Source organism: Erpetoichthys calabaricus, chromosome 8, assembly GCF_900747795.2.
Source record: "Erpetoichthys calabaricus chromosome 8, fErpCal1.3, whole genome shotgun sequence".
In the NCBI taxonomy this organism is placed as follows: Eukaryota; Metazoa; Chordata; class Cladistia; order Polypteriformes; family Polypteridae; genus Erpetoichthys; species Erpetoichthys calabaricus.
In genome coordinates, this window is record NC_041401.2 from 54,956,823 (window position 1) to 54,977,342 (window position 20,520).

At 39.0% G+C, this 20,520-nt stretch overlaps 1 protein-coding gene across 2 annotated transcripts in view; it reads left to right on the forward strand.

The window, feature by feature from the left end:
- Positions 1-20,520, forward strand: part of epc2 (enhancer of polycomb homolog 2 (Drosophila)) — a 137,848-nt gene that overhangs the window by 88,489 nt on the left and 28,839 nt on the right. For both annotated transcript variants that reach the window (XM_051930550.1, XM_028806529.2), the window contains exon 4: positions 9,374-9,580. In XM_051930550.1, coding sequence (XP_051786510.1) covers positions 9,374-9,580 — 207 coding nt within the window. The remainder of the gene's footprint in view (positions 1-9,373; positions 9,581-20,520) is intronic.

Genomic DNA, 20,520 nt, shown 5'->3' on the forward strand with positions numbered 1-20,520 from the left:
TGGAGGTGCTGATTCCCATCCCAGCCGCTTCACACTCAGCTGCGAACCGATCCAGAGAGAGCTGAAGATCACGGCCTGATGAAGCAAACAGGACAACATCATCTGCAAAAAGCAGTGACCCAATCCTGAGTCCACCAAGCCGGACCCCCTCAACACCCTGGCTGCGCCTAGAAATTCTGTCCATAAAAGTTATGAACAGAATCGGTGACAAAGGGCAGCCCTGGCGGAGTCCAACTCTCACTGGAAACGGGTTCGACTTACTGCCGGCAATGCGGACCAAGTTCTGACACCGATTGTACAGGGACCGAACAGCTCTTATCAGGGGGGTCCAGTACCCCATACTCTCAGAGTACCCCCCACAGGATTCCCCGAGGGACACGGTCGAACGCCTTTTCCAAGTCCACAAAACACATGTAGATTGGTTGGGCGAACTCCCATGCACCTTCCAGGACCCTGCTAAGGGTGTAGAGCTGGTCCACTGTTCCACAACCAGGACGAAAACCACACTGTTCCTCCTGAATCCGAGGTTCGACTATCCGACGGACCCTCCTCTCCAGAACCCCCGAATAGACTTTTCCAGGGAGGCTGAGGAGTGTGATCCCTCTGTAGTTGGAACACACCCTCCGGTCCCCCTTCTTAAAGAGGGGTACCACCACCCCGGTCTGCCAATCCAGAGGCACTGTCCCTAATGTCCATGCGATGTTGCAGAGACGTGTCAACCAAGACAGCCCTACAACATCCAGAGCCTTGAGGAACTCCGGGCGTATCTCATCCACCCCTGGGGCCCTGCCACCAAGGAGTTTTTTGACCACCTCGGTGACCTCAGTACCAGATATGGGGGAGCCCAACTCCGAGTCCCCAGGCTCTGCTTCCTCATTGGAAGGCATGTTAGTGGGATTGAGGAGGTCTTCGAAGTACTCCCCCCACCGACCCACAACGTCCCGAGTTGAGGTCAGCAGCGCACCATCCCCACCATATACAGTGTTGACACTGCACTGCTTTCCCCTCCTGAGACGTCGGACGGTGGACCAGAATCTCCTCGAAGCCGTCTGAAAGTCGTTTTCCATGGCCTCCCCAAACTCCTCCCATGCCCGAGTTTTTGCCTCAGCAACCACCGAAGCCGCATTCCGCTTGGCCTGCTGGTACCTATCAGCTGCTTCCAGAGTCCCACAGGACAAAAGGGTCCGGTAGGACCTTTTTTGTGACTTCTCGACCTAATCATGTATAGCTGACGTACTGTTTCATGTCCTGTAGAGGAAAATGTGATGTACAGTACATCCCCAAAATTCGCAACTTTTGGATGTGGTTAAAAAATGCCCTTTAAATGCCTATTTTTAATAGTTTAAACCCTAAATACTTTATGCCCCCAAAGCACTTTAATTTCATTGCAAACTCTGCTTAATACATTAATACATTACCTAAAAAAAAAAAAAAAAAAAAAAAATGACCTTAATACATTACCTAAAAACAGAATGTAAAGGTAAACCCGTATACTGTACAGTATTGTACTGCTATGTCTCCCACGGTGCTAGAATGTAAAATACCGATGTTACCGCTATACATACTGAAATTCATGCAAGTGCGTTTTCTTTGGTATGCGCTGTCGTTTTCTTTGATATAAGTAATTAAAATACAGTAAAATGTACGGGTACTCGCCAATGATGAATGATATTGATGATGATGATGATGAAGTAGCTGTGCAGTGCGATGCAGAGGATTTAAAACTTCTCGGGTGGTGCCTCTTCTTCAGGCGCTTCAGAAGGAGTTGAATCTTTGGAAGGGTCTTCTTCTGGTGGGGTTTCGTGCTGGCTTTTCTTTATAGATTTCAGGAACATTATGATGGGAAGTTGCTACATTGTCTCCTGTAGCGAACTGCTGCTACAGTTTCCGTGCTTTCTCACGGATGATGTTACCGTCCAAGGGGATGTTCTTCTTCCTGCAGTCGGTGATCCACAATGCCACGGCAGATTTCATCCTGACGATATTTTTATTCCTTACGATCATTACATTTTTGACACCATCACCGAAACGTACAGATACGGTACTCCAGATCGCTGCTTCATTCTTCTTTATGTAGCATGCAGTGCTTTCATTAACTCTTTTAGGGCTAATTTTTTTTTTGTTTCTTTTCTCCCAGGGCTGAATATTTTTCCAAAAACTAACATTTTTTAAAAAAGAACACAAAGCAATTGTTTAACATATCAAATCAACAAAAAATATTTACTTTTGACAAATGTTACTGTCTTGCATGTTGTATGAGCCTGCATACTCTATGATTTCACATACATATCACATACATTTTACACAGCAAAGTCTGATCTCGCTCAAAGCAGCCAATTTCAGTCATTGCCACATTGCACTCCTTACAATATGTGTTGCTTTGATGCCTATTTTTCAATTGTCTGTTGCTGCACTTTCTAACATATATTGTTAGTGTGTACTGTAGAGAGACAAGTCACCCATTTGCCATCGTGCCATGCCACTGCCACCAAGTTTTCTGCCTGCATGAAAACCGTATTGTCACCTCTTTTCATCTTCTGAAACTTTATGAACTTTATGTATGGCATTATAGCCTGGCTCACCCCATGGGATTTGCTTCTGTTTATTACAGAAGTGAATAAAACTTTGCAGCAGCACGTACCTAAGCCACCAGGGGCAAAACACGTTTGGACCAATGCTCCCTGAAGTTATATCACCAGTTCTGTCCCATCTCTATTTGTAATGCCACAGCGCGCTTCATCTCGTCTTTCGTTGTGGGTTTCCACTTTGAAAAACGAGAATGCGATGCAAACGCAGCCCGCGATTCAAAAAAAATCTCTGCCTACCTGTTTGTCTCGTCTGACAGTAGCTGAAAAGCAGCATCAGGAGAGAGCAGCATGAAGTACAGCAGCTGGTGATCTGTCGTGTCCAACAGCAAGCCATGCTGTCTTGTAAACTCCGGTAGCCAGATCGGCTCTCAACGGATCAATGTCTGTGTATTTATCCCATGCGAACCTTGCTGTAGATGCATCGGCTGCGCGAAGGCACTCAACTGGCAGCAGATCCGCTCGCGCGGCATCGGCTGGTGTCTGATCAGCTGATGCCTGCTTCTAACTCTCTTGCTTGATCTCCTGATCACTGCCAATAAAGTCCGATTCTGAAAAATCAAGAGTCCGACTCCGCGATAATGTGCAAAACATAATCTGCCGAGTGTTTTCTTTTCTGCACTTGCTTCGCTGCCTTTTCACATGTCGGTGCCATCTTGCCTATGTTTACATTTCGCAACTCACGCACACGCAATGTTTATTTGCCGAGTCAATGAGTCTAGCATTCCTCCAAGCACAGAGGGAATGCCTGTGACGTGACAGTGAGATTTGTCGCCATTAACAGCTGATTGTCGCCCCCTATCCCTGGATGTCGACTTTTGTCGACATTCGCCTTCAACCCCTCCTGTCGACAAAAGTCGACATCCGCCCTAAAAGAGTTAATGCCATAGTGGTGTGCTACTACAGCATAACTTTTTAGTTCCTGGAGCCAATCCAGTAGTTCAACCTTCTCCTGGAGTGTTTTAAACTTCTTCTGGTGCTTAGGCTCAGTGCTAGAAGCCTTAGAAGGTGCACGCCATTTCAGCGACATCTTGTGTGTTTAAGAATAACAAAATGAATACAATAACAAAATGGAAAACACGAGGACACTCAGCTGGAGACACGTCACAGGGCAGCAGTCAATCAGCAGCAAGGAGAAATGAATAACGCTCTTGGATTGGCTACTTTCACCAACCATAAACCGCGTTTCCCTCAGCGTTGGTAGACCCTCTCAGCTCGAGACGCGTCACAGGGCAGCAGTCAATCAGCAGCAAGGAGAAATTAATCACGCTCTCGGATTCGCTATTTTCACCATCCCAAACCGCGTTTCCCTCAGCGGTGATAAACCCACTCAGCTGGAGACGTGTCACAGGGCAGCAGTCAATCAGCAGCAAGGAGAAATGAATAACGCTCTCGCGTTTCCCTCAGCGATTGCTTCCTGTTCTCTCTACAGCACAGTATTGCCACGAAAAAAGCCATAAAAAATTGCGGAGGATATTTGCGTTTTACGCTAACAATTAATAGTTAGGTTCTAAGGAAAAATCCGTGAACGACTGAGTCTGCGAACCCTGAACCGCGACTTCGCAGGGATCTACTGTACACACTAGCTACTAGTGTATCCATTTTGTCAGTTTCAATACTATGAGTTGTCTCACAAATATCACATATTTTGTGGCTAGTGATGCAAATGACTCCTGCACATACATATCTAAGGGTGCATGCGTGCTGTTTGGGAGGATAGATCCATTCACATTACAGTTAGATACAGGTTACTTGCACTAAAGAAATTGGAACTGTCAAGATCGGTAAATCCGATCTGAGCAAAAAATTGAAATTAAGCAATGTTGTTTGTAATAGAAACATAGCTTTATAGTGCTTTTAGTTAATGAGACGTATGAAAAGTACTATGTAGCCAACTTAGTACTTTTCTCTGTATAATATATATAAATAATATATAACATTTAATACCAGGTGCTAATATTATTAGTTCACTTGAGTTGCTTACTTTTGAACAGGCTTTTGTTGAATGACACTGCAAAACCAGATTTTACAGGAAACTATATTCTATTGATTTGAAATGGGTAATCCGTAGGAAGAATGTGAGTTTTGAGTATATATTATCATTATTATATGTTTTGTTTTAAGTTCTTCTCTCAAGTAATTTTTTATGTTATTTGTCAGTTGTATGTTAAGGCTTTTTTTCCACCCATAGCTGTAGCCAGATGAAGTTCTAACACTGAATTGTGTTTTACTTTAACTTATTACAAACATACATGACTTTTACAGGCAGTACAGAAAGAAATGGTTTTGTGAATTACAAACAGCATTGACCATGTTAATCATCTACAGTTGAGGGTGGGAGCAAAGATGTAGCAGATTGGGGGTTCCTTGGTGGTGCTAGTGTGAAAGAGATTGAAGCAGAATTCCATATTAAAAGACATCTCCAATAGTATTTTTTGGTAATGTTAAAGAGACGATTTATGGTTGGTTCATTTAGAGCTATCATGCTAAAACTCTCCAATGATATCAATATTAATACTGCCTCATCATACAGTGGGATTAAATAAATGACTACCGACATAAACTGAAATTATTAATTAGTTTTACTTACTCAATAGCACCATCCTGTTCTGTCCTTATCACATTCTGAATAACAGCATCTCCATTAGCTTGAAAAAAACTCTTGCTTCTTTTTGTTTAGTTGTGGCTTGGCTCCATTAATAAATTTGTGGTATCTAGCCCCATTTTATTTTAACTTCAAAAAAAGTGCTTAACACTGATTTTGATTGGTATTTCAAACATAATGATGATTTGCTGGTGGACAGTAGTGTTGGTTTTTTCAAAATGCAAGGCTATACTCTGATTTAAAAAAAAAAAAGAAAAAAAAAAAAAGTAATCCGTTTATCTCAGATTTATTGTTGCATGTGGTGTACACAGTAAAATTAAGCGTATGAGTGGCCAAGTGCATCATGCTGCCACTGTCTGGCTGCCCTGAATCTCGCTTTGTAGATTATGTCAAGTATAATATTGTAGTAGGAAATTTTAAAGCAAAACAGCCAAGTTTCTTTTTGCAGCATGTCCAAACACAATCTAAGATGAGACAAAAAGACAGATTTTAAGATAATGCAAGACAATTAAATTGCTATTCCAAAGTGATTGAGAAAAGGTTGCCACCTTTGACATGCCGCATTCGTCAGTACTCTTATTTAAACTTTGTGAGTGATGATAACATCACCTGGAAAATCATACCTGCTGTTAGAAATTATAGTCTCCATAGCAGCATTTTCCAAATGGTTACAGATAAGGTGAAATTGGGAGTGGGAGATATCCAGAAAAAAAAGTTGGTGCCCATTCAACGGAGACTGCAGAGCAACCTAGTGGCGTCTTGAGGAATTAATCTAGTTTCATTTTGCTGCCGGTAGATGGTGCTAGTGCTTATCAAAAAGCTAACAGTGTGTTGTTTCGATTGGTTATGTTTGCAGTTACGGCTGTGCCACAACAAAAAGCTTTTTGCGTTTGCGAATTCACCAGAACTCAATCGGTTGTTAACTGTGCAGCGGGAATTTCGTCAAAAATATGGGACTGACCCTCCAAATGACAATAACATCTGTCGATGGTACTGGCAATTTCGGGATACTGGGTGTATCTGCAAAGGTAAAAGCACCGGGCGACCTTAAACTTCCTCCTCTGCTGAGAATGTCACCCGAGTGCAAACTGCGTTCACTCTGAGCCCATCAAAATCAGTTCGACGAGCAAGTCATGAGTTACAGATACCAAAGTCAAGTGTATGGAGAATTCTCCGACGCCAGTTGGTTATGAAATGAAACCGTATCGTCTGCAGTTGGTTCAGGTCCTTAGACGAAGGGATAAGACGCGTCGAGTTGAGTTCTCAACTTTCATCCAGCAAAACTTGGAGACCAATGAAGATTTTTGTTCCTTGATTATCTTCAGTGATGAGGCCATGTTTCACATTAGTGGGAAGGTAAATCGTCATAATGTATGAATTTGGGGTGAAGAAAACCCTCATGCAGTTATCGAACATGAACGAGACTCCAAGACTAACGTTTTTTGTGCTATTTCCAAGTCGAACGTTTATGGTCCTTACTTTTTTGAAGGAACCACAATAACAAGGGCTGTGTACCTGCAAATGCTGCAGCATTGGCCGTTTCCTCAATTGGAAGGTCAAGAACCAGCCAATTTCATTTTTCAACAGGATGGGGCACCACCTCACTGGTCTCTTCCAGTGCGGCATTTCCTAAATGAGACCTAGCCCCAACGTTGGATAGGAAGATCTGGGAATCAAGATTTGTCACTCCACCTTTGGCCTCCAAGATCCCCAGATATCACCCCATGTGACTTTTTCCTTTGGGGATACATCAAAGGATTAGTGGTCCAACCACCAATGCCTACAGCTTTGGACAAAATAAAGTTGAAGATAACGGCTGCCATTCAGAGCGTCAATCCAGATATGTTAGAGGGAGTTTGGCAGGAATTTGAATACCGCCTCGATATTGTTGCAGTTACTTGTGGGGGGCACACAGAACATTTATAGACAATGTGGGAAACGCGTGAATATAACAGTTTTTGTATATGTTTGTATAATTCAATAAATATAGCTCTTTGAAACTCCAATATTCTTTTTGGGACACCCTGTATTAATTTTGTGAAATGGGTTCTGCTCACATCCATAACACATGGAAAGCACTTTTCCCTTGCCAAACACATGAGCTTCGCTGAACTTTCCTCCTTTTACTTTACTTCTGCAGGCAGCCTTCATTTGCTTTCAGGTTTTTGACCTGAAAAGAAAAAGTATTGCCAAATCACTTGTCAAACTAACTTACCACCATTAAATGTCCTTTGCATCATTCTAAGTATTGCCTGTAGAATTATCACAGTATTACAAATTACATTTTCTGATAGTATTTAAAATACTAATACAAGATTTATGCAAACTGTTGCCATCATTTTTTAACTGACAGTAATTTCAAAAAAAGGTGACAAGATCAAAAATAAAGATATTTCTGTACAAATGATGTACAGAAGTACAGATGTACCTGGCTATTTACATGGTACATGTAACAATGTGGAGAACTGATGGCGTGTGTCGTCGTCTTCCTCTTCATCTTTTCCCACTTCTTTGTGGAGGCTGGGTTGAACTGATGGTGTATGCATCAATAGTTAATTGCTGTTGACCCTTTTCCAACAGAATAGCAGGCGGTCTTAAATGTTAGATTGCTTTTATTTTAAGGACATCATAGACATAATTCACAAATCATCTGTTAAAAATGGTAACCCTCAGTTCTCACAACAAGCATAGGGTTTCATTGACCAGAATTGCATGAACTATTTTAGCAGACTACCCCATTTTTCAAATTTAGAATGACCCTCCTTTATCTTTATCCTGGACATGTCTTGCTACTGAGGCCTAAAATAGTGGTCTATCCTGGATTAATGACATTCTTAAAATTATCCTGGATGCAATTTTGCTTGTTTCCCAATCTATGTAAACAAGTATAGACGTACATATTTTCATTCTTTACATGCACCAATGGTAGATGTTTTGAACTTGAATGCTGCATTAATTCATACAGTGTGACCTGAGTAGCACACGTCATTAGGAAACACAGGAGGGTTTGTTTAAAGAACAACATGTCCAGTAGTTTGACAGCTAGGAGTACAGAGTTAACAAAACATGGATAGAGAAAATATATTTTTAAAGACAAACGGAAAAAAATAAATGCTGAATGTACTGTCTGTAGAGCTGGTATGTGTGCATCAGTAGTAGAAATAAAGGCACTAGTGACACAGAAGTGGATATTCAATCAAACAACCACAAAACTGCTTTTAAGGATAATTGTCAGTTTTGCTGACAAGCTATTTCATGTGACCAGGTAAAACAAGCTGCCAAAACTACAACTGAGGGTAACTTCAGATCAATGAAAAGCCTGGTGGATTAAAATGATTTATGTATGGGACTGTAGCTGATTTTTTTGGGGGGGTTGTTTGGCATAGCATACAACAGTGTTTAACCGGTTTCATTATGTTTCAAAATGTTTATTTAAAATTAATAATTGTAACGACCAGTTTATCTAATATAAAGTAGGATTTTTAAATTGATTACATTTTTTGATTAGTAAAGGTAATAAAGATGTGTTACTTTAGAGGGATGTGTTGAATGTTGATTACCCCAACAGATTTACTGCCACATTTTAACTACAGAGGGTAATGGCTTAGTTGTATTTTATATATTGCATTTTATAAAGGCTTAGTTTTTGTATATATTCTTTGGTTGGGCTATATCCAGCATTTCCTATGGTTCTTTAATTTCCTCATTCTGGAATCTTAGGGCTAGGTGCGTTCGTTCATGTTCTTTAAATCTCAATTTCTTGTCATAATTCTTTATTTGTGTGCTACTAAGTTGTGTTTATTATTTCATTATAATAATCTCTGTCCAGTCCTAAATATATATTTTTTCATTTGTATTTTGAAAACTTCTGCCTCTTAGCTATCACCTTTGCATCAGTGTTTTTTTACTTATTTTGTACTCACTTAGGAATACAGTCACTGTTCCACTGCATATATTGAAAGGTAGTTAACAGGATTATACCATCAGGATGTTGGTCTGACTTGTCACACAGTTACTTTCTGTCTAAATAGCCATACATCATAGTATTTGAATTATTTATCAAAGAAGTCATGATTTTTCAAATAATATGTTTTTGGGAATGAAGTAAATTCAGTTATTGGTTTTAGGCAACTGAGAATGTAATCACACTAATTTTTAAATTTTTACTTTCTCTCTAATACAGCTTGTAACTCTTCAAGAAGCTAAACTGCTTTTAAATGAAGATGACTATTTACTAAAATCAGTTTATGACTACTGGGTAAGAAAAAGGAAAAATTGTAGGGGGCCTTCTTTGACTCCCCAGGTTAAGCAGGAAAAGAGAGATGGATCAACCAATAATGATCCCTATGTGGCCTTTCGAAGAAGAACAGAAAAGATGCAAACAAGAAAAGTAAGTAAATCTCATTTTTTATTCAGCTTAATTTGTCTGTATAAATAATACAAATTTAAACTAATGCATAATACCATAGAATATGACATTTTTTGAGAATGTGTGCATGTAGTAGAAGCAGTGGAATAATGAAACATTACAGGAGCAGTTGTTTAGAAGAAGGTATCAGAAGTATTGTGCAATTGAAGAATTAAGACAAAGGTTAAAGATGAGGGTTTTAAGATCAGCAGTGATATATGGAGCTGAGACATGGACAGTAAAAGCAGCAAAGAAGATGAAGTTGGATGTTACAGAAATTAACAATGTTGAGATGGATTTGTGGAGTTACCAAGAAGGGCAGAACAAGAAACCAGACAAACTGGTACAATAAAAATAGGAACAATATCTAAGATAGTACAGGAAAGTATTTTGAATTGCTATGGAAAAAAGATGAAGAGAGGCAATGAATATATGGGCAAAAGAGTGAATGATAATGGAAGTACAGTGGAAGAGAAAACAAGGGAGGCCAAAGTGGTGGTGGATGTAAAGTAAAAAGATCTGACTGTGGCGGAGGTGTAGGATCAAGCTGTATGTAGAGTGGTAATAAGGCACATTGACACTACTTTGACATGGATGAAGAGTAGAAGACAGCAGCTATTTAAACATTCCATGGAAAAATAGATGTGTGGAAGGTACAGTCTATGTTACAACTGAACATTATGTGTTATACTAGAAAAGGGCTTTTCTGTCTGCTAAATCAACAGTTCTCAAGTTCATATCTGGAGGCTCTCCAGCACTGCAGGTTTTTATTCCAACCAATTTCTTCTTTTAATTGGAATCCTATGTTAAATAACCAAGATGTTACTTCTCAGTTAGGTAATTTATTTATTTTACTGAAAGAAACAATAATTTACATGGAGAAAAAAAACTTTTTAGATTTTTGGTGTTTTGTTCTTGTTAGTTTTCATTGTTGATCATCTCATTATTTACTAATAAGTACACAAATGTAGCACTGAAATAGTTTCTATTCAGCAGTGAGGGTTGTTTGCCCTGGTGACTTTTGTCTTTATAATTAGGAAAGTAGGCTCACACAGAAAACGTGGTTTAAAAGATAATGACTAGGACTGGATATCAGAACTGCTGTCCCAATACAATTTTGATTCACAGTGTTTCTGATTCTATTTGATAATCGATTTCATCTTGATTGAATTAGCATGCACTGATATGTTTGAAGTTTTGGCATTTGTTTTTAGAGATTACTGAACCATGAATAGAGAGCATTAATATAATGTGACAGATTTCAGTAAAACTTTATTTAAAGGGTGTCTACAGAATGACTTCATAAAATACCTGTATGTATAAGCATGGTTGACATTTAAGAAGACATACATGATTAGTAATGAACAGTTAACATCAGTATTTGCAAGATATGGAACAAAATATCATTGCTCTTTATGAAAAGAAAAAAAGACTTTCATAATACTGTACTTATTCAAACTTCACCATAATTAGTTATTAACATGTATCACCACATCAGAGTCCACAAATATTATGGGAGCTCCTTGTTTTAATATAATGCAATGGCGTCTACTTTATAAAACATCTATATCATCTTGTGAATAATAATATTATAAAATAATTAAATATTAAATAAATCTCTTATATATATTTCTCTTCTGGTTCATCCTGCTTCCTCTTCAAAAGCGGTCCCGCTCACACGCAGCCGACATGGCATTTCTCGATTGCTATTCGTCCTCTTCCAAACCTTTCCCCATGCTGCCTGTGGCTCCTTTTCAAAACCGGTCCCGCTCACACGCAGCTGACATGGCATTTCTCGATTCCTATTCCTGCTCTTCCAAACCCTTCTCCACGCTGCCAGAGGCCTCCCATATACCCCCACACCACTTTTCTCGATTCGTATTCCTCCTTCGGACTACCACGTTCCCCGCTCCTCTCTCATGACCCCATTGGTGTCACGTCACCACCCTATATCTAGCCTGACCACGTGACCTTTCACCTCAGCCATGTGTGCACCTTGGGAGTCTTTTCCATAGCCTGCTACAGGAAGGTACTCTGTCGACCATTGGCATTGGCTTCGCTCCTCGCTATTCATTTCGCTCCTTCCTATTTTCGTTCTACTGCGACGGTTGTTTCCTAAGCCTTTGTTATAAAATGAACGACAGTATCCCTATTTTCCGCCAAATATTGCCTGTTAGCTTCCACGGTTCTAGAGCCCTCACCGTTGCCTCTTCCATCAACAAACACAGGCTGTGGAACGAAATGAAAGTCCTAAAACTAACAAAACATATGAGAGCTCTCGAAACTGAAACTCAATTTGTTCAATGCTTCTTCAAGTTTGGGAAGGTAAAACTAGAGACACGGCAGAACTACCTTCTCAATGCTTACCACAACAACAAGACCCAGTTGCTCAACTTTACGGTGATATTAATTTCTCAGCTGTGACTCCCCAAGAACTTGCTACAAGACCAATACTGAACGTCACAAACGACAATTCTCTACATATTAGCAACAAAGTTCTTGATCTTATACAGGGTGAAAAAGTGACCATCAAGAGTGTAGATACAGTAGTCAGTGATGATCCTAATGATCAACTAATGTACCCACAGGAGTTTTTACACACCCTCACACCAACTGGCATGCCTTCCCATATCCTTCATCTGAAGCTGGGAGCTGTAGTTATGTTCCTTTGAAATATTATGCCATCAAAAGGTCTTTGCAATGGAGCAAGATTCATCATTACCCGAATACATACAAATATTATTGAGTGCAAACTGATCGCTATCAAAAATTCTGAAACAATCTTCATTCCCAGAATCTCTCTCCTTCCTTCCGACACCAATCTCCCTTTTAAATTTAAACACGCACAATTCCAACTCAGACTAGCCTTCTCCATGACTATCAACAATTCCCAGGGACAAATGTTTGCAAAGATTTGCATTAATCTACAACAACCAGTCTGCAGCCACGGTAAGTTGTACATGGCTTTTTCTAGGGTTAGATCTTTCGACTCCTTATCTGTCGTCTCCACCAAAACACCTATTCACAACTCCGTCTTTCAAGAAGTATTTATTTCTTCTTGATTTCTGAATTCCTTTCTCACTGTTTTTCGTTCCTATTCTTACACCACAATATTCTATGGCGGTCGTCGGCTAGTATTATATAAATTAATATTCTTAAACTGTAAATGTTATTAAGTAACCTGTTTATGTGTTATGAATCTCCATGTAGACACCTTTCAACTAAACTGTTAGCCAAATCTATTCCCCTATTGGTTATTTAAAATAATCTTGAATTTGTCAAAATTATAAATACAGCAGGAAGACTTGTGTCTTTGTACAACTCTACAAGTTACGCATATCTTCAGTTGGTCACGTGTAGCAGTCACATTAATACATCTTGAAAATGTGTCCTCATAGTTCCTCCTCAGACAAAAAAAGAAGCATATTTAAACAAGGATCTAGAGCTGTTGCTTGTTGATAGCAGCTTTGGATGAATGGAACATAAAAGACTAAGAACCACCCATCATGACAGACAACAATGTGGTATAGCTTATGGAGCTACTTCACGCTGGCTGCTTTGCTCACACACTCACTTTGGTATTGCAGAAACTACTGAAATTTCCAACAAATGACCAATATGCTTGGCCAAGTGAGGCATATTGAAAAGTTTTTTCCACCATAGCAATACAGTTGGACATGTTCTTAAATAGAAAGCAAAGTTTATTGTACTTGCCAACACACAAACTTGTGATTGATGCACTTATGCAATGGAACAGCACATTGAAGATGCCAGAAATATTTTTGGAATAACAACATGTAGGCAGCGAGGTTGCTTCCTGTGTGACTTCCATGAGGCATTCTTATCTGCAGCACATCTGCCACAGGTGCCCATTTGTTTTTAATGTAGTGATATGTGAGTGTCATGTAATAATCTGTCCAGTGACCTGAGAGATGTGGCAATGCTTTGCTTAAGAACTTCATTAAGCCTCAGTACAGTAACTTCAATCATTTGCTTTCTGGTTGGTATAGCATACCACAGTTCCAAAATCTGCATCATTTGTCAAAAGCCTTCATTTTCTACAACAGTGTAGGGTTTCTTGTGAAACAATATATTCTTACATTCTGGGCTCTTTACAAAATAATAAATAAAACAACAAAACACAAATAATTGTAAAGAGCAGCTAATGTGTGTAAGATGAGCAAACGAATACTCCCATTCAGGTAAGTGAAAGTCAGCATTTATGCCATAGATAGAGCTCTTCTTGCCCTCATAAGTGTTGCCCATAACACTAAACACTAGCTCAGTGGGCACTAATGATAGTGGACAAGCCAAATGTCAGTTTGGCCAAGCAAAGAGGATCAGAAAGGCAAATATTGCAGTAGAACGTTGGGCAAGGTGCAGGGTGTTGTGGACTAAAGTAATGAGATGCTTTTAATGTTTTTAAGTAATCAGGAGCAATGTTTTTTTATGATATGAGCTTCACACATGCATACAGGCATGTGAAATGTCCCAATTTTTTTTTCTCTTCTTTCATGTCCCTATGTACAAAAAATCCTGTTTTTGTGATGCACAGTGTTTTTCATATGAAAATTGTGCAGTGCCCGAGTCATTAGGACTTCATGCTTTGCCAGACACAGTACAAACATAAAAGCAAAATTATTAGTAATAATAAAGCAGTAAATGTTAAGTACAAAAGTACATGTAAGTAGCACTTAGAACTTTGAACCTATGTTCATATATATTTTAATATTTAATTATTTTGAATATGAATATTCAAACTATATTTTTGTATAATTTCACAGCCCTACACAGTCTTAATATTGATAAGGTATTTACAGTTGTGCTTGAAAGTTTGTAAACCCTTTAGAATTTTCTATATTTCTGCATAAATATGACCTAAAACATCATCAGATTTTCACTCAAGTCCTAAAAGTAGATAAAGAGAAACCAGCTAAACAAATGAGACAAAAATATTATACTTGGTCATTTATTTATTGAGAAAAATGATCGAATATTACATATTTGTTAGTGACAAAAGTATGTGAACCTCTAGGATTAGCAGTTAGTTTGGGTGAAATTAGAGTCGGGTGTTTTCAATCAATGGGATGACAATCAGATGTGAGTGGGCACCCTGTGTTATTTAAAGAACAGGGATCTATCAAAGTCTGCTCTTCACAACACGTTTGTGGAAGTTTATCATGGCATGAACAAGGGTGATTTCTGAGGACCTCAGAAAAAGAGTTGTTGATGCTCATCAGGCTGGAAAAGGTTACAAAACCATCTCTGAAGAGTTTGGACTGTGGACCAATCCACAGTCAGACAGATTGTGTAAAATGGAGGAAATTCAGGACTATTGTTACCCTCCCCAGGAGTGGTCGACCAACAAAGATCACTCCAAGAGCAAGGCGTGTAATAGTCGGCGAGGTCACAAAGGACCCCAGGGTAACTATTAAGCAACTGAAGGCCTCTCTCACATTGGCTAATGTTCATGTTCATGAGTCCACCATCAGGAGAACACTGAACGGCAATGGTGTGCATGGCAGGGTTGCAAGGAGAAAGCCACTGCTCTCCAAAAAAAATATTGCTGCTCGTCTGCAGTTTGCTAAAGATCACGTGGACAAACCAGAAGGCTATTGGAAGAATGTGTTGTGGATGGATGAGACCAACATAGAAATTTTTGGTTTAAATGAAAAGTGTTATGTTTGGAGAAAGGAAAACACTGCATTCCAGCATAAGAACCTTATCCCATCTGTGAAACATGGTGGTGGTAGTATCATGGTTTGGGTCTGTTTTGCTGCATCTGGGCCAGGACAGCTTGCCTTCATTGATGGAGTCGTTCTACCAAAGAATGGTTAAAGAAGAATAAAGTTAATGTTTTGGAATGGCCAAGTCAAAGTTCTGAACTTAATCCAATCAAAATGTTGTGGAAGGACCTGAAGCGAGCAGTTAATGTGAGGAAACCCACCAACATCCCAGAGTTGAAGCTGTTCTATATGGAGGAATGGACTAAAATTCCTCCAAGCCGGTGTGCAGGACTGATCAACAGTTAGCGGAAACGTTTTTTTGCAGTTATTGCTTTAAAGGGGGGTCACACCAGATACTGAAAGCAAAGGTTCACATACTTTAGTCACTCACAAATATGTAATATTCGATAATTTTCCTCAATAAATAAATGACCAAGTATAATATTTTTGTCTCATTTGTTTAACTGGTTTCTCTTTATCTACTTTTAGGACTTGAGTGAAAATCTGATGATGTTTTAGGTCATATTTATGCAGAAATATAGAAAATTCTAAAGGGTTCACAAACTTTGAAGCACAACTATATTTATTGTTTGAGAAATGCTCTCTAATGCTTCAAAGAGTCTAAACACTAAAATACTTCAACTTCTTCAAGTTCCACACCTCCAACCTCCCATGTGAAGCTATCTACCACACATTTAAAATAGCTGACAATAGTCTATGTAGCCACTTAGTAGTTTATACTTTGAACACCTGCCTTTCAGAAGTTGTTAATGATAATGTACATCTGCTGTAACACATTGTAAATTCATCATGCAAATGGAAAAGCAGTTACAGATAAGGTGCTGTACTTGCAACATTTTTTTCAGTTTTGATAAAAACATGGAAGACAGATACAAATATTTTTGTAGCCCATTTAGTTCTTTTGCAAAACCTTTTTGGGATGCTTGAAAACAGAATGTAGCCACTGAAGTATGTTCACATGCAATCTTTTTTTCATGCAAAGAACACTTGCAAAAGTAAAGTCTCATATCGTCTAAGCATTTATGTTTATTATCTGTGGCATTAACTGCTTTTGAAATGGAAGAGTAAATTTACTGTTTTGTAAAGAAAAGGCAACACACTGAATGTTTGCTGGCTACGGGTGAAGCACGTTGTATTGAAGCTTAGAAAACAATATTTTGACACTGCATGGTTCTCTCCACAATTATTGGCACCTCTGGTAAAGAGGAATAAAAAGGGTTGTCAAAAGTCACCTTTTGGAGAATTACCTTAATATCACACTGGATAAAAAATTGGGAGTGGTCTCACCTAGATTTCCTCGTATACTCCGGTATGGGAATGGATATTTGAGGAGTAAACCACAAGACAGTGATTATATTTTTATATTATGTACATTAAAGAACCATCAACAACAAATCAAATCATTATAAAAGTAAAGTTGAATAAATCGGACTCTGCAGCTGCATGAGTAAACGGTAAAGTATCACTGCCGGTTAACGGAAATGGCCCAAAAGTTGGTAGAAATCTATGTTTTGTACCAAATACTTGTATGCAAAATTTGGTTGGTCTAAGTGAAAGTGTTTGTACTCAAGTTATCGTGTTTACATACATGCACACACAGACAAACATAATTCCAAAAATGGTATTTTAGGACTTGGGGAGGTCTAAAACATTGAGATTCAACAAAATCTCGAAATAGAATTTTTGTTGAATTCTAATACTTTACCTACACTTCGTATACGAGAAAGTCACATAGGACTAAAACGTCAAGATTCATTAAAATCTCGACATTGAATCTTTGATTACATATATACTTCATATACGAGAAAGTAAAAAATGAGAAAAATCTAAACTTTACTTGAAATAAATTTACTCTGAGCAAAAAATAGTTCCTTATCAAGAAATAATTTTAACAAAGCCATATGTGCCTTGTGTATATTGGCATCCCTAGAAATTCTGAAGCATTTTTTCCTTCTATATCTTACTGTTTTTAAATTTATGAGTGTGTTGAAATTTTCAAGCAATAATCCATGATTTCCTGTTTCACTAAAGTATAAAAATTAGGTGGCACAGAGGCTATGTTCCCTTATTCATTTATCAATATGGAAAAAGATAAGAGAACACAAAATTCTAATGAGAAAAAAGTGTGTTGGCCGGCATAAGTCAGGGAATTGCTATTATAAAATTACCACTTGGCCATAATGCTTGTATCTACAGTTATGGCAATAAATTAACATTTCTAAACACCTGGAACTATTACCAATTTGCCCAAATTTATTTGTAGGCCATGCACAGTGAGCAGGATTATAAGAGATCTCCAAGGATCCCTTTTGGACAGATACAGGGAAAAAAAGTAGCATCTTCAGGTCTCCAAGTCTCCAAAACTACCATCAGACACCTCCTCCTTGCTAACAGATTGTTTGGAAGGAATGCCAGAAAAAATCTTTTCCTGTAATGGGACAACAAATGGATTTCGGTAAATGCTACTGAAACTTTGATTGGAACCATATTCAATGGTCAGTCAAAATGAAATTAAGCTTTTTGGCCACAATTAGTCAAGGTGGGTTTGACCCAAAAAGATGAATTGCTATACTGAAAAGAACTTGATCACCGATGTCAAGTATAGTGGACATTCTGTAACGTTGTGGGATAGTTTTTCTTCTAAAGGTCCTGGGATCCTTGTTAATGTACAATGAGATCATAGACTTCAGGAAATACCGGGAGATTTTAAGTTTAAATCTGGCAGCCTCTACCAAGAAGCTAAAACTGGGTTGTCATTGGGCCTTCCAGAAGGTTAGTGATCCATGCATGTGTCCAGATTTATCTAAAAATGGTTAAAGGAACAAAAAATCAAGCTGCTTCCATGAGAGTCCTCTTTCCCCTTGCCTAAACCCATTCAAAACCTGTGAGGTGAGCTGAAGAGAGGTCTTCAAGAAATGCGGCTAAAACAGAGAATGTTTTCATATGTTATAGTAATAATATAATTTTGATGTGAAGTGTAGGATGTGTGAATCCCAAATATCCAAGAAACACTTGGGTTACAAAAGGTGTAACAAAACAAGTACAGTGGAACCTCTGTTCACGAACGTCTCTGAACACGTACAAATCTGTTCACGACCACACACTCAGTTGACGAACAAGCCAGTTTCCCTTCCAGTTTGTACGAGCCGAAACTTTTGCATCTGTTCACGACCACACACTCGGTTGATGAACAAGCCAGTTTCCCTTCCAGTTTGTACGAGTCGATGATTTCCGCACATGTTGCATTGTTCTCAGTCAGACGTGCGTGCTTGCTCGTGCATGTGTGCTTTCGCTGTGAACTCTTTGTGGTCTGTTTCGTTTCCCTTCCGGTTCGTACGCGTCAATATGTTCCTCACGTGTTCAGTCTCTCCCTGTGCATTGTTATCGGTCAGACGTGCGTGCTTTCGCTGTGAACTCTTTGTGCTCTACAGTGTTTTGTGTGCTTTTGCATTAATTTTGCAGTTAACCATGGCTTCTAAGCAAGTGAAGAGTGGTAAGAAGAAAAGTTGGAAGAAAATTGAAATTGAATTAAAGAAAGAAATTATTGAAAAGTATGAGCGTGGTGTTAGTGTTACTGATCTTGCCGCCGAGTACAAGAAGTCAAAATCTACGATTTCGAATATTCTAAAGCAGAAAGAGGCCATTAAAGCAGCTGATGTTGCAAAAGGAGTTGCAGTGTTAACCAAGCAGAGGCCTCAAGTGCTGGAAGAGGTAGAAAATCTGTTGCTAGTGTGGCTGAACGAGAAGCATCTTGCAGGGGATAGTGTAAGCGAGGCAATGTTATGCGAGAAAGCCAGGAAGATTCATGGTGATTTGCTGCAAAACTAACCTACGAGTGGCTAGTTCTTCCTCCTCACTTCCTTCATGCCAGAACTCGACTCATGCAAGGTTAGTTTACTTGGTTGTTTATGGTATTAGGGTGTATGAATGTAGAGAAAAGCCAAGCAAAATGACACCTTTTATTGGCTAACTAAAAAGATTACAATATGCAAGCTTTCGAGGCAACTCAGGCCCCTTCTTCAGGCAAATGTTCATGTTTTTCTCTGTGCTTAAAACTCATTAAAAATGTGTTTACAGGGATAGGTTCATAGCATGCATTGTTGCAATGTTACTTTTCTTGGTTGTTTATTAAATTATGGATTTTTCAAATGTTCATGTTTTTCCCTGTGCTTAAAACTCATTTAAAAAAAAAAAAAAAAAAGTGTTTACAGCGATCGGGTCGTAAGGCTATTAGCGTGAATGCAATGTTAATGTCTTGGTTGTTTATGATTGGTTTTTCAAATAAAGTTCAGATTTGTTCAAATGTTCTTTTTTCCCTGTGCTTAAAAAAAAAAAAAAGTGTTTACAGCGAGTGGTTCGTAGCGTCATTTGTTGCAATGTTACTTTTCTTGGTGGTTTATTAAATTACGGATTTTTCAAATGTTCATTTTTTTCCCTGTGTTGTGCTTAAAACTCATTACAAAAAAAAGTGTTTACAGCGAGTGGTTCGTAAGGCTATAACGCAAACTCTTGCAATGTTAGTTTTCTGTTGATGTGAATGCCAGTGTGTGAGAAAAAGTAACATCCACCAGTGACACTGCGGTGTATTGTTTGCTCCGCAAGACACCAAGAAGAAATGACTGAGTTGCATTTGTGTATCTGCTTTTATCCCATCAGTGCTAACTTTTACAAGTACAGTGGAACCTCGGTTCACGAAAGTCTCGGTACATGTACAAATCGGTTTACAACCAAAAAGTTCACCAAACTTTTGCCTCGGTTCACGACCACACACTCGGTATTCGAACAAGCCAGTTTCCCTTTCGGTTTGTACATGTTCAGTCTCTCCCTGTGCATTTCCTGTGCAGGAGCAAGCGAGAGAGCGCGTGACACACACACACACACACACACACACACACACACAGGCAGCGCGCGAGAGAGAGACAGACGCACACACACAGGCAGCGCGAGAGAGAGACAGACGCACACACACAGGCAGCGCAAGTGAGAGAGAAGGCTGGACTCATAAGGTAGAGAAGGCAGTTAAAGAATGCACTGGGCTTGATTTTGTTTTCACTTCTGTTTACAGTGATCGGTTCGTAGCGTGCATTGTTGTAATGTTACTTTTCTTGGTGGTTTATTAAATTATGGATTTTTTCAAATGTTCATTTTTTTCCCTGTGCTTAAAACTCATTTAAA